This window comes from Onychomys torridus, chromosome 3, assembly GCF_903995425.1.
Source record: "Onychomys torridus chromosome 3, mOncTor1.1, whole genome shotgun sequence".
Taxonomy (NCBI): Eukaryota; Metazoa; Chordata; class Mammalia; order Rodentia; family Cricetidae; genus Onychomys; species Onychomys torridus.
The window spans coordinates 109867118-109879206 of NC_050445.1; the positions used below are offsets into that span (position 1 = coordinate 109867118).

Consider the following 12089-nt stretch of genomic DNA (forward strand, 5'->3'; position numbering starts at 1 on the left):
CCACTGAAGGACAACACTCTGGAGCCTGTTGCTGGCATGACCACCATTCCTTCTAGTATACTAAAGTGGAAAGTCTCCTTCCTATGGTTTCAATGGCAGATGTCCCACAAAGAATCATGTGTTTGAACAGGAGTCACTGTTTGGGGAAGGTGTGGACCTTAGGAATGGGGGCCTTGCCAGAAGAATTTGGTCACTGGCAACAGGAGAGAACTGGATGTAACCGGCCTCCTCAGGTCCCTACTGCCCTAGGTACCTGCCTTTCCTGTTTCCATGTCTTCCCTGTTCTGGAGTGCAGAAACTGAGGAAATCAGCATGATTTGTTCCCAGACATGGTTAGTGCATCTTTTGCTACAATGTCACAAGGAGCCATTGTGAGGAATGACAGACATCTGGCCATATACAGAACACACTAGGGCTGGTTTGTATCCATACAGTGTGGTAGCTGTTGGTTGGTGAAATTATTAAGGCCACTCCATGTAGTTAAAAAGGAGGTTTATTTTGTGAGGTAGCTTATACATGAAGGAATAGGTTTCAGGGTCTGGGAAAGGGATGGCGCAGTCTGGAGGTGTACTCTGGAAAACTCTGCTTGTTCTACCTCCATCATCCAGGGTCCTGGAACCAAGAGAGGCCTCTCCTCTTGATCCTGTGTCTTCAGTGTCCTCTTTCAGCCCTGCCTTGTAGGTGTGACCATTAGCGAAGCCTCAGTGGGGGTTGGAACTTCCAGGCCAAGGCAGGAATGGCTACCCAATACAGCTGTTGGTTGGTGGGTCTCCACACTGGTGAGCACCAGGAGGACTCTGCACAGCAGTTGAACCTCAGCAGAGTGAGTTCCCTTCTTAGGTCATGGCTTTTGTGGCTTTTCTGTTTATTCATTTATTGTCCCAGGAATCTTAAAACTTCTTATTAATAAAAGCAAACATGAGTCCAGATGTTGGCGTGAATGCTGCAAGACCAGAGAAGCAGAACAAGCCACAGCTAGCTCACCTTGCCAGTTCCTCAGCTGATCCTGTTTCCTCAGACTGGAAGCCTCTGAGTCCTTATCCAAATGAATCTCAGCTGAACTGCTGCTCCAGAGCCTGAATGCTTAACCAGCCAAAAAAGCTTAACCAGCCAAATGCTTCTAGTTTCTGGTCTTCACACCTCCTATATCTTTTTGCTTTCTACCATCACTCCCTGGGATTAAAGGCATGAGTCCCCACGCTTGGCTGTATCCTTGAACAGATGGATCTCTGCCTCTGGAATGCTAGGATTAAAGGCAGGTGCTACCACTGCCTATCCTCTATGTTTAATATCGTGACTGTTCTTCTGCCTCTGACCCCAGATAAGTTTATTAGGGTACATAATATTTTGGGGAACACAGTACCACCACAACTTATTGGTTTCAGGAATGATTGTCCTTACTCTTATTTTTCTTGATAATCTCCCACTTTTATTTTTGTATTCCTTCTTGATCTATGTCATTTTCACTTTGATTTATCCTTTTCCACAATTAAAAAACATGCATTAGTTTATATTAGCCGTCATCTTGAGTGTGTAATCTCACAGTGACCTTCCCATACATATACATGAACTTGGAACACATTCCTCTCATCTCACTAACTCCGCCCATTGATTCAAGTCTCTAGTGTTTCCTTTTTGTGTCAGGCTCTTCCTTTCTATGTTTTGTGGACTCCTAGTCCAAGGACAGAGAGGCCACATTGGATGGTCTTTCTTTTTTCTATTTTGTTTTTTTGGGGGGAGCAGGAGTGTTTTTCCCAAAACATGATTTCACTGTGTAGCATTGGTGTCCTGGAACTCATTCTGTAGACCAGGTTAACCACAAATTCAGAAATCAGAGTGGCTCTGCCTCCCTAGTGCTGGGTTAAAGGCGGGCATCACCCCTGCCTAGGTAGAAGGCATTTGAGGAAGGACATCCACTGTGTCTGTGCTTTAGGAAAAGTCTCCTCCTAGGTGATTAACTTAGTCTGGCAGGTCAAAAGTCATGGCGCCAAACAGGTCAGAGATGAGATTCCGTTCCTTTCAAGTATGAAACAAGGCAGCTGCAAATAATTCTAGAGGAGAAAAAAAAATGAAAGTCTAAAAAGAGCCCGTTTTTTGAGGAAGAAAAGAACTTTCCTTGGGGGGACTTACCACACCTTGTCCCTCCACCATCTTCTGTCCTTCTGTCTGATGGAAGCTGCCCTTTCATGGGTCATTTTCATTTTCTAACCTAAGTGGGGGGTGATCATTGGTCTAAAGCTGTGTGCACAGAGGGTGTAGACAATAATGGTTTTGAAGCAAAGGATCAGGTCTGCTGGCCAAAGAGCTCAAAGAACATGTCCAGGAACAAAACTTCCTAGTGCTGGAATCATGGTCCGCACTCCACAGACCCACCCCAAACACCTGTCCCTTTGGAAAAAGAGGGGACAATTCATTGACAAGGGCAGTCTTTCCCTAAGCTTCCAAAACCTGGCCTTGAATAAAACTTTACTCTTGGGCTGGAGAGATGGCTCAGAGGTTAGGAGCACCAACTGCTTGCTCTTCCAGAGGTCGTGAGTTCAATTCCCAGCAACCACATGATGGCTCACAACCATCTGTAATGAGATCTGATACCCTCTTCTGTATACATAATAAATAAATAAATCTTAAAAAAAGAAAACTTTACTCTTTTCTTTGTTTGTTTATCCAGACAGGGTTTCTCTGTGTGTGACCCTGGGTGTCCTGGAATTCTCTCTGTAGACCAGGCTGGCCTAGATCTCACAGAAGTCTGCCTGCCTCTGCCTCCCAAGTACTGGCATTAAAAGCATGAGCCACAACCTCCAATCTTAATCTTTTCATCTTTCAGGAGAGGTCGTGTGTAGCAGAACCTTCATGGTTTCAACCAACACCAAAGCCCTTCAGTCTCCTTCCAGGTATTCCCGGGTGTGGATGATGAGGGAGGGCCTATCCTCTGTGACTTTCAGAAATCTAATACCTGATAGAGAACTGGCAAGTAGGACTTCGGTTCCCATTGTTGGACAGTACCCATGTCTCCCTTTCATCGTGTGATGATTTGGTTTGCTAGAATTGCTAGCCAGTGCTTAAGTGTGGAATGTGTAGACATGTGATGCCTTCAGGCACTGTGAACATTTTCTTGACAGAAAACATCCTTCTTGACCTCTTGCAAACTTCCATCCAGTTTCTTTGGCTCATGTCACATAGCTGGTTCTGGGTGGGTCCTTTGAGGACCATCTAACGTGTAAAACCAATGACTTCTGGTGGGAGGTGACAGCAGTGTAGCTTCAAGAACATGGAAGAGGCTGCCCACAGCCCTCCCCCTCAGTTGTTGATGTCACACTCACTGTGTCCATGCCCTGTGTCTCACAGCAAACGGTATTTCTGAAGCATTGGGAACCTCGACCATGTACAAAACAAAAGCAGTCCCTGCTCTTCTCTTTGCTTTTGATTTCTGGTTTGGTGAGACAGGGTCTCCTGTAGCACAGGCTAGCCTCAAGACCACTGTGGAGCCAAAGATGACTTGAACTGCTGTTTCCCCTGCCTCCACTCTCCTAGCTTTAATAATTGCCATGTGCTCACCTTTATGAGACTTTGGTTGTTTCTCTGTCAGTTTAGTGGCCTCGCCTCAATCTACTGATATTTTAACTGCCACCAGCATCCCGAGGCCCCAGAGGCAGCACCCCACCATACAGCTGGAGGCCTAGAGGGATTTCTGGTTCTACCTGTATCAACAGGGCCACAGCTAGGCAAACGCTCTAACATTGAGCTAAATCCCCAGTCCCATAATTTTTTTTTAAATTTTTTTTTGGTTTTTTGAGACAGGGTTTCTCTGTGTATCTTTGGAGCCTGTCCTGAAACTCATTCTGTAGCCTAGGCTAGCCTGGAACCCACAGAGTTCTGCCTACCTCTGCCTCCTGAGTGCAGGGATTAAAGCCATGCCCCATCACAGACCTGTCCAAAATGTAAGTTTTAACTAAGACTCTATTGTTCTATTTACCAATAAGGACTTGGGAATCAGATGTTGGTGAGAAAACCTGCAAGATGAAAGAGGCCGAGAAGCAACCAGAAGACCTTTCTTTTTGGCCAGAGACCCATGGAGAAAAGTGTCTCTACACTCATCCCAAACCATAAAGACCCAAATCTCTAAGTCCCTCCCCCCTCCTTCCTGTGCATCTCTCTATCCATATTCCTGGTTCCTCCTTTATCTTTATGGCTAATTCCTGTCAACTAGTTGCTGGCTCCACCACCTGACCCAACGTTAATTTTATTATCAGTCTCTGAGTTTCTCAGTGCCATCAAATATCCCATAACAGAATTCCCTGCCTTTCCCATTGAGCTCGTATATAATGTTCATGAGTTGCCATGAAGGACTCCTCTCAGGATGGACACAGCTGGTTGTATCATGTCTAATTGTGAGGTGTGTGTGTGTGTGTGTGTGTGTGTGTGTGTGTGTGTGTGTAAGTGTGAGTCTGTGTCTGTGACCTGCCAGTTCTCTGTTGAAACGTCAATCATAAAACATCAGTATTAAGATTTGGGGACTCACAAGCACTAAAGACTTGCCACACAGCAGAACATGTGGCCTCTAGAAAGGGGCTTGAGAGACTGGGCTCATGCTTTTCCTTGACCAAGTGGGAATACAAACAAAGTACCAATTAGAGTTAGAAGCAGCCCTGTTACACAGTCAGTCTGTTGGTATCTTGATCTTTGTCAATGTCCAGATACACAGGCAACCGATTTCCGTTGTTTATAAGGGACAAACTAAGGCATTTTGTTGGAGAGCAGAAGGCTTTCGGATGCCAGGATAGGCCTCCATCTCCTTCTCATGTTGTCTCTAGGGTTCTGGATGACAAGCACTTTCTTGGTCATTTTGAACATATCAGGTCACTGTCTTCTGGGATCGTGGACTTTGGCGAGAAATCTCAGGAACAGTGGGGACCATGTGACAAATGGTGTCAACTTTCAGCCCCACAGATGTTAGTCCTAGGTCCTGGGGTGCCATGGAACACAGTATTTTATCACAACATCCCAATGTAGTCAGGAGCTGTCATCCTATAAGACCCATAAATCTGAGTTTAAAGAGAATAAGTTGAATTCTTTGAGTGTGACATGATGAGATATTACAAACTTGTCACGGAAGGCTAGGGTCCAAATGAAGAGCAAAACACTCTCCACCTACTAGGGGACAATATCAGTCTGTAACCGAGGCAGGGCCAGTGCTCTGGAGCCGCTGTCTTTCTTATGACTCCTTGCTTGATTATTAAAGTGGAAGGGTCCTTGTTAAGGTTTGGGTGTCAATGCCCCACATACAATCGAGTGTTTGGACACTGGTCCCACCAGGTGACACCATTTGGGGAAATTTTGGACCTCCAAAAGTGGGCCTAGCAGGAAGAGGTGGGTCACTGGGCAACATTGGGGACAGTTATTTGAGTGTAACCAGGCTCCTCAGGCCCCCTACTGCCCCACTGGCCAGACCAGTGAGCTGTGCCGAGCCCTCATTGGTCCATGTCTTGCTGTGATGTCACAATGAGAGACACCTGTGCACTCACAGCTCTGGCTGAGACTGCCTCCTGTCCTTCCAGTGCAGGAGCTGTTGGTTGGTTGGAGAGAGGTGGTCTTCTGCGTTGGTGAAAGAAACAGTCTACTTAGATTTTCGGGAGCTGTTGAACCCCGATATTGTGAGTTTCTCTCCAAGTTTGTTGACTTTATTTGGTTTCTTGTTCTCAGTGAATTTGTCTATTGGCTTTCTTTACTTTTGCACTTACTTTTTCATGTTATTATCTTTTATTTAAATTTCTATAGTTTTTGGTGTGTGTGGGTAATTCAAGACAGGGTTTCTCTGTGTAGCTCTGGCCTTCCTGGAACTCAATCTGTAAACCAGACTCTCCTTGAACTCAGAGATCTGCCTGCCTCTGCCTCTGCCTCCTGAGTGCTGGGAATAAAGGCATGTACCACCACTGTCCACCAGTTTTTATTCATTTTTAGGCTATGTTTACTGAGGAAGAATATTTTGATATTTTTATTTTATGGGTATGAGTATTTTGTCTCCATGTATGTCTGTGCACCACTAGCCTGGTACCTGTGGAGGTCACAAGAGGGAGACAGATTAGCTGAAACCCAAACAGGTGGTTGTGAGCCACCATGTGGCTGTTGGGTACCTAACTGGGGTTCTATGAAAGAGCAGGAGGTGCTCTGAGACTAAATCATCTCTCCAGCCCTTCTGTGTTTCTCTTTACCTCTGCACTTATTTTCATCATGTTTTCCTTGGTTTATTTCTCCTGTTTAAAGCCTTTTCTTGGTACGGAATATGGCACACATAAGCAATTTAGTTATGACAATCACAGGAACACCCGTAATGTATTTTGATCACATTAATCATGTTATTAACCTGTGCTGTTATGCTTTCTTCTCCCTCTTCCTCCTCCTCTTTCCTAATGGCCCCTTTTTAAGTTGACAATCCCCTCCTGCTCCCCAATCCCACAGAGGAGAGGAAACAATTGGCACATTTGAAGGACTGGCTTTCCCTGTAAAGCATCTGCTCCAGTCTGTCCTTGTTGAGAGCCCCAGTTGCATCCTGTATGGCTTCCCATGGGTTGACTGTGGCACTCTTGCCCTTCATTCTGTTTCTATATTGTGTTGTTTGTCCTCTAAGCATGCAGAGCAATCCTTGCACGGATCCTTGTGAGTGTGTTTTAACCATCAAGTATGGCCTTATTAATGTGTTGTGGAATTTGGTGAGAAGTGTTAGTACTATTATTAAGGACTTTCACATCCATGTTCATTATGGAAACAGCCTTTTTTTTTCGTTAATAGTGTCCTTTTCTGGCTTTGGCATGAATGGATTTGGAACTGTTTAGTCCTTTCTATTTTGTGACATTTATTCTTTAGGGGCTGGAATGACTCCTGAGCAAGTGCCTGGTCCTGGGCTTTTCTGTGCAATCTTTTTTCATAAATATTTCAATCTTGTTGTTTACCATCTCATCTCAAGTTGAATTTGTATCTAGAAGTTTCTAAATTTCGTGCACATTTTCCAATCAACAAGAATGACCCTGTGGGTTTAAAAAACAGATTAATTGGGGGCTGGAGAGATGGCTCAGAGGTTAAGAGCACTGGCTGTTCTTCCAGAGGTCCTGAGATGGTGACTGGAACTGTGAGATGGTGACACACAACCATCTACAATAAGAGTTCTGGTGCCCTCTTCTGGCCTGCAGGCTGAACACTCACTGTATACATATAGTAAATAAATAAATCTTAAAAAAAAAACAAAAAACAGATTAATTTGGGGGTGGGGTAGGTTAGAGAGATGGCCCAGCAGGTAGGAGCATGTACTGTTCTTGCAGAAGACCTAGGTTTGCCTCCTAGCACTCCCATGACACATCATAACTGCCTGAAACTCCACTTCTAGGGCATCTGATGCCCTCTTCTGACCTTCTAGGTCATAGAAAAGAAATAATACAAAAAGACTTTTATCACTATTTTATCTATAGTGCCTGTGAGTGTTCATGTGTCCTCACATGAGCACATGCACACATATTTATGGATGCCTTCAGAGGCCAGAGGTGTAGGATCTAGAGTTAGGACAGTTGTGAGCCACCTGACCTGGGTCCTGAGGACCACATACAGGTCTTATGAACTCCTGAGCCATCTCCCCACCCAGGCACTCAGGTTTGGGGGTGTCTGTTGTCTTATCAACTGCTCTTGCCTCTGATTTTATTAGTGCCTTCTCTCTCAGTGAGTGCTGAGCTCGGGTAAGAGGCTGATTATCCTTCCCAAGAAGCAGCTCTTAGCTTCTGTGACCCTTTTTTTATTCTGTTTCTGGCTGATTCCTTCCACTGGATCTCTGTCTTCTTGTGCTGTCTGCTGCTTTGGAAGGTGCTTTCTTCTCTTCCTGAGCATTGAGTCCCTGTTAGGTTGTCTGAAGTATCTCTGACTTTCTTTTCCTTTTCGATGTAGGAATTCATATTGATAAACAGTCTCATGGGCTTGATTGGGACTGTTTAAATTTCCCGTTGAGAGTTTGGTTCTAGCCACATCAACGAGGACCTGACCATGGAGCAGGGCAGGGAGGCCCACTGCTCTACTGAGGAGACCTTCACTGCTGAGTATAAGATGATGATGACCCTGGGCCAAGGACAGTTTTCAGAAGTCAAACTGGCCTTTCATATCCCCACTGTATCCTGTGTGGCTGTAAAAATTTGTAGAAATCAGAAGTACGCCTCGCTTATCAAGAGTGAAATCAACATCATGAAATCCCTTGCCCATCCCAACATAATTAAATTGTTTCATGTGGTCCAGACCAGAGAGACCACCTACCTGGTGATGGAGCATGCGTCAGAGGGAGACCTGCTGCATCACGTCCTGGAACTGGGGTCCTTAGAGGAGAGCGAGGCTCGAAGGCTGTTTACTCAGATACTGCATGCAGTGCAGTATTGCCATGATAAATTTATCATCCACAGAGACATAAAGGCCGATAACATCCTCCTCGACCACAGGGGTAATGCCAAGCTCTGTGATTTCGGGATCTCTGCTAAGGTCATCCCTGGGCAGAAGCTTAGTGGGTTTTGTGGCACTCTAAATTACTGTGCTCCGGAACTCTTTGGAAAGGAGGCATATGATGGCCGCACCACTGATATTTGGAGTTTAGGTGTGCTCCTCTTCTTCATGGTGACTGGGCGCTTTCCCTTCAAAGCTTACTCTGCTGTGAGGGTGATACAGCAGATCCTAACTGCAAACTTCAGGGTGCCTCCCCATGTTTCCGTTGATATTCGAGATCTCATCTTGAAACTGCTGATTATAAACCCTTACAGGAGGCTCACCATAGGCCAAATCATGAGGCACCCCATGGTCAGGAACAGTGAGGCTTGTTTACCACCTACTTCCCCACATTCTCTACCAGGCACCCCGAGCCCTGGCATTGTCAGGGCCATGACAATCATGGGGTACAAATCTGAGGAAATCACTGAGTCTCTGAGAGACCAAAAATACAACCAGGTGATGGCCACTTACCTAATTCTACAGCACCAGTCACCCGGGGGAGACTGCTTCCATCACCAGGAGAAACCCTTGAGAGCCATGCAGTCAGGACTTGTCCTCAACCTGGCAGATCTTCACACTTTCCCTGTGTGCTTAGGGAGAGCTACCAAGCCTGCTCTGCCCACCTTCACCTTGCCACCCAAGACCATTGAGAAAGAGGAGAAGAGTGCCAGGCAGGGTGGCACAAGGCACAGCATGTCTGCCGCCTTGTGCTGCCAGCCAAAGAAGACCCACCCTCCCGACCTACCCGATCTGGGCTGTCCTGTGGCTGATTCCCTCGTGGGCAGCAACCTGGAAATCACCGAGTATTTCACACAGACTGAGATCGGGTCACTCAGCAGCCACATGGCCAGTGTCCAGCCACCTCTCTTTCTGGACACCTCCTCTCCTAGGCCACACCAGAGTGAGAGTACAGGTGACACAGACAACAACGTGTCCTCCTGCAGTCCCCAAGAGGAACTCTGCAGCTCCCAGGAGGCATCTCAGTATTTCACCCCCACAGGCTCCTCCCCTTGGGATACATTGCAGGAAGAGAACATGAACCAGGATGAGGCCATCACCCATGAAGCCACTAAGACCCAGGAAGGGACCATAACCCAGGATGAGACCATCACCCATGAAGTCACCAAGACCCAGGAAGGGACCATGACCCAGGATGAGGCCATCATCCATGAAGCCACCAAGACCCAGGAAGGGACCATGACCCAGGATGAGGCCATCACCCATGCAGCGACCACGACCCAGGAAGGGACCATGACCCAGGATGAGGCCATCATCCATGAAGCCACCAAGACCCAGGAAGGGACCATGACCCAGGATGAGGAGGCCATCATCCATGAAGCCACCAAGACCCAGGAAGGGACCATGACCCAGGATGAGGCCATCATCCATGAAGCCACCAAAACCCAGGATGAGGCCATTCCCCATTCAGCGACCATGACCCAGGAAGGGACCATGACCCAGGATGAGGCCATCACCCATGAAGCCACCAAGACCCAGGAAGGGACCATGACCCAGGATGAGGCCATCACCCATGAAGCCACCAAGACCCAGGAAGGGACCATGACCCAGGATGAGGCCATCATCCATGAAGCCACCAAGACCCAGGAAGGGACCATGACACAGGATAAGGCCATCATCCATGAAGCCACCAAGACCCAGGAAGGGACCATGACCCAGGATGAGGCCATCATCCATGAAGCCACAAAGACCCAGGAACAGACCATGACCCAGGATGAGGATGTCATTCAGGATGCAACTATCACCCCAGAAGCCACCATGACCCAGGAAGCAACCATCAGGCAGGAAGAGGCTATCACTCTGGATATGGCCATGACCCAGGAAGTGACCATCACCCATGGCCAGCCCCAGGATGCAGGTCCAGCTTCTTCCCGAACCCAGAGGCGCCACAGCTGGAAGGTTGTCAAGAAAACAATCATGAACTGCCTCAGACAGCTGTGTTGCTGCTGCCTGCCACCTGCAAACAGAGGCCGCACCTCCTGCAAAAACCTGGCTCCAAAGAAAAGGAATCACGGAGTCACCCCTAGAACCAGGTGGGTGCACTTATTCATTTTATTTGTGCTTCTTCTCCTGTCCTTCGTGATAAATGATGCCTGTGCCCACTTGTGGCACACTTGTGAACTTAACAACCTGCCACTTCAGAGAGACCAATCCCAGAGAATCCCCTCAAGTGTGACCTCAGGCTTGTTGAGCTACAAGTGGACAGCAGAGATGCTGATGAGAGCAGGGAGAGCAGGGGCGGGGCAAGACCACAGAAGGCAAAGATCCCATGGAGGACCAGTGGGGGACTTAGGCACTGCAGGCCAGCACAGTAAGTCCTGTGTGTTCCAAAGCCACTAAGAGTCTCCTTCCTGTGTCTTTCTGCTTTGAAGTCCTGAAGAGGTCAAGCCCCAGCTCAATGGCTTGTGAGCCACGGGTTGGGGACCGGTCTGGCTGAGAATCGGACAGCCCCACTGGGAGCCAGACCAGATGTCCAGGAGGCAGTGTGGACACAGGCCCCTCCTGCAGAGGAAGAGCTGTCCATCCCAGTGTGGATCTCTCCAGGTAAAATGGCAGGCAGGAAGGACAAACTATCCTCAGGGTCTTGCTCAGAGGGGAGGGTTGAGATGCAAAAGGGCCCTCAGCTGTCTTGTGGAACATTAGCCCCTTGTCCTCTCCCCCTGCCTGGCTAAACATCAGAGATTGCCCTCTGGGTAGTGACTGTCCTTTGCTCCCTGTTTCTGGGCAGAGAACATGGTCTTCTCCATGAGGTAAGACTTCTCTCCCCAGGGAGAGTATTTCTAGTCAGGCTGTCCCATCTGCCCCAAGATGGGTTCCCAGGTTGAGGATGTGGCCTGCAAGCAGCCCTGTAGGACTCCTCTAGAGGGTAGCCTCCTGTAAACCTTTTGCAAGAACCCCCAAAAGTCATCACAGCAAGTTACATTGCTTGAGTCCTCAGACCCGACTCAGAGCAAAGCTTGGAACAATCTCTACTGGGGAGTGACTCCAGGGCCGGCTGAGTCTTCTCCCTCCACCAATTCTGCCCTCTAGTTACTCACCTGCTTCCTTTCCATGCTTGCTCCTTCAAGGCCACCATTCCCATTGGGAACTGGATTCCACACTCACCACCACGTGCCACATTGTGAGGGAGTGATAGGTACCATGATATGGATGGAACCAGAAACCCTTTTGAGGTGGCAGCAACTTGCTGTGGGCTCTGCCTCGTGCCAGCCCAAGTCTGCACTCAGAGGGGCATATCTGTAAGGTCGCTTGTTCTTGCACAGGTAAGCAGCCTTTTTCCCATCCTTTGGGCAAGCTTCCAGGAAGCCTCCCTTACCCATTCCACACTCACATTGATAAGGTCTCATCTTGTGTGTTCTTTCTCCTTAGACGGTGCCAACATGCCACAGCATGAGACACAGAAAAGTCTGTGCGACATGAAAACAAGGGTCCTGGAATGATAATCATGCTCCGCTGGCTTCTGTGTCCAACAGCGTGTCTAGACAGTGTTCCAGCACTAGGAGAACACATCTGTCTATCTGCTCGGTCCTCTGAGCAACACTGAGCTCTTAGGACAGACACTG

General features: G+C 47.8%; 1 protein-coding gene across 1 annotated transcript; it reads left to right on the forward strand.

Moving 5' to 3' along the window:
* Positions 1 to 8022: 8022 nt before the first annotated feature.
* On the forward strand, positions 8023 to 8902 carry LOC118580107 (sperm motility kinase X-like). The gene is given in 2 exon segments (XM_036181905.1): positions 8023 to 8859; positions 8861 to 8902. Coding segments are annotated over 2 exon segments (879 nt in total).
* The last annotated feature ends 3187 nt before the right edge of the window (positions 8903 to 12089 follow it).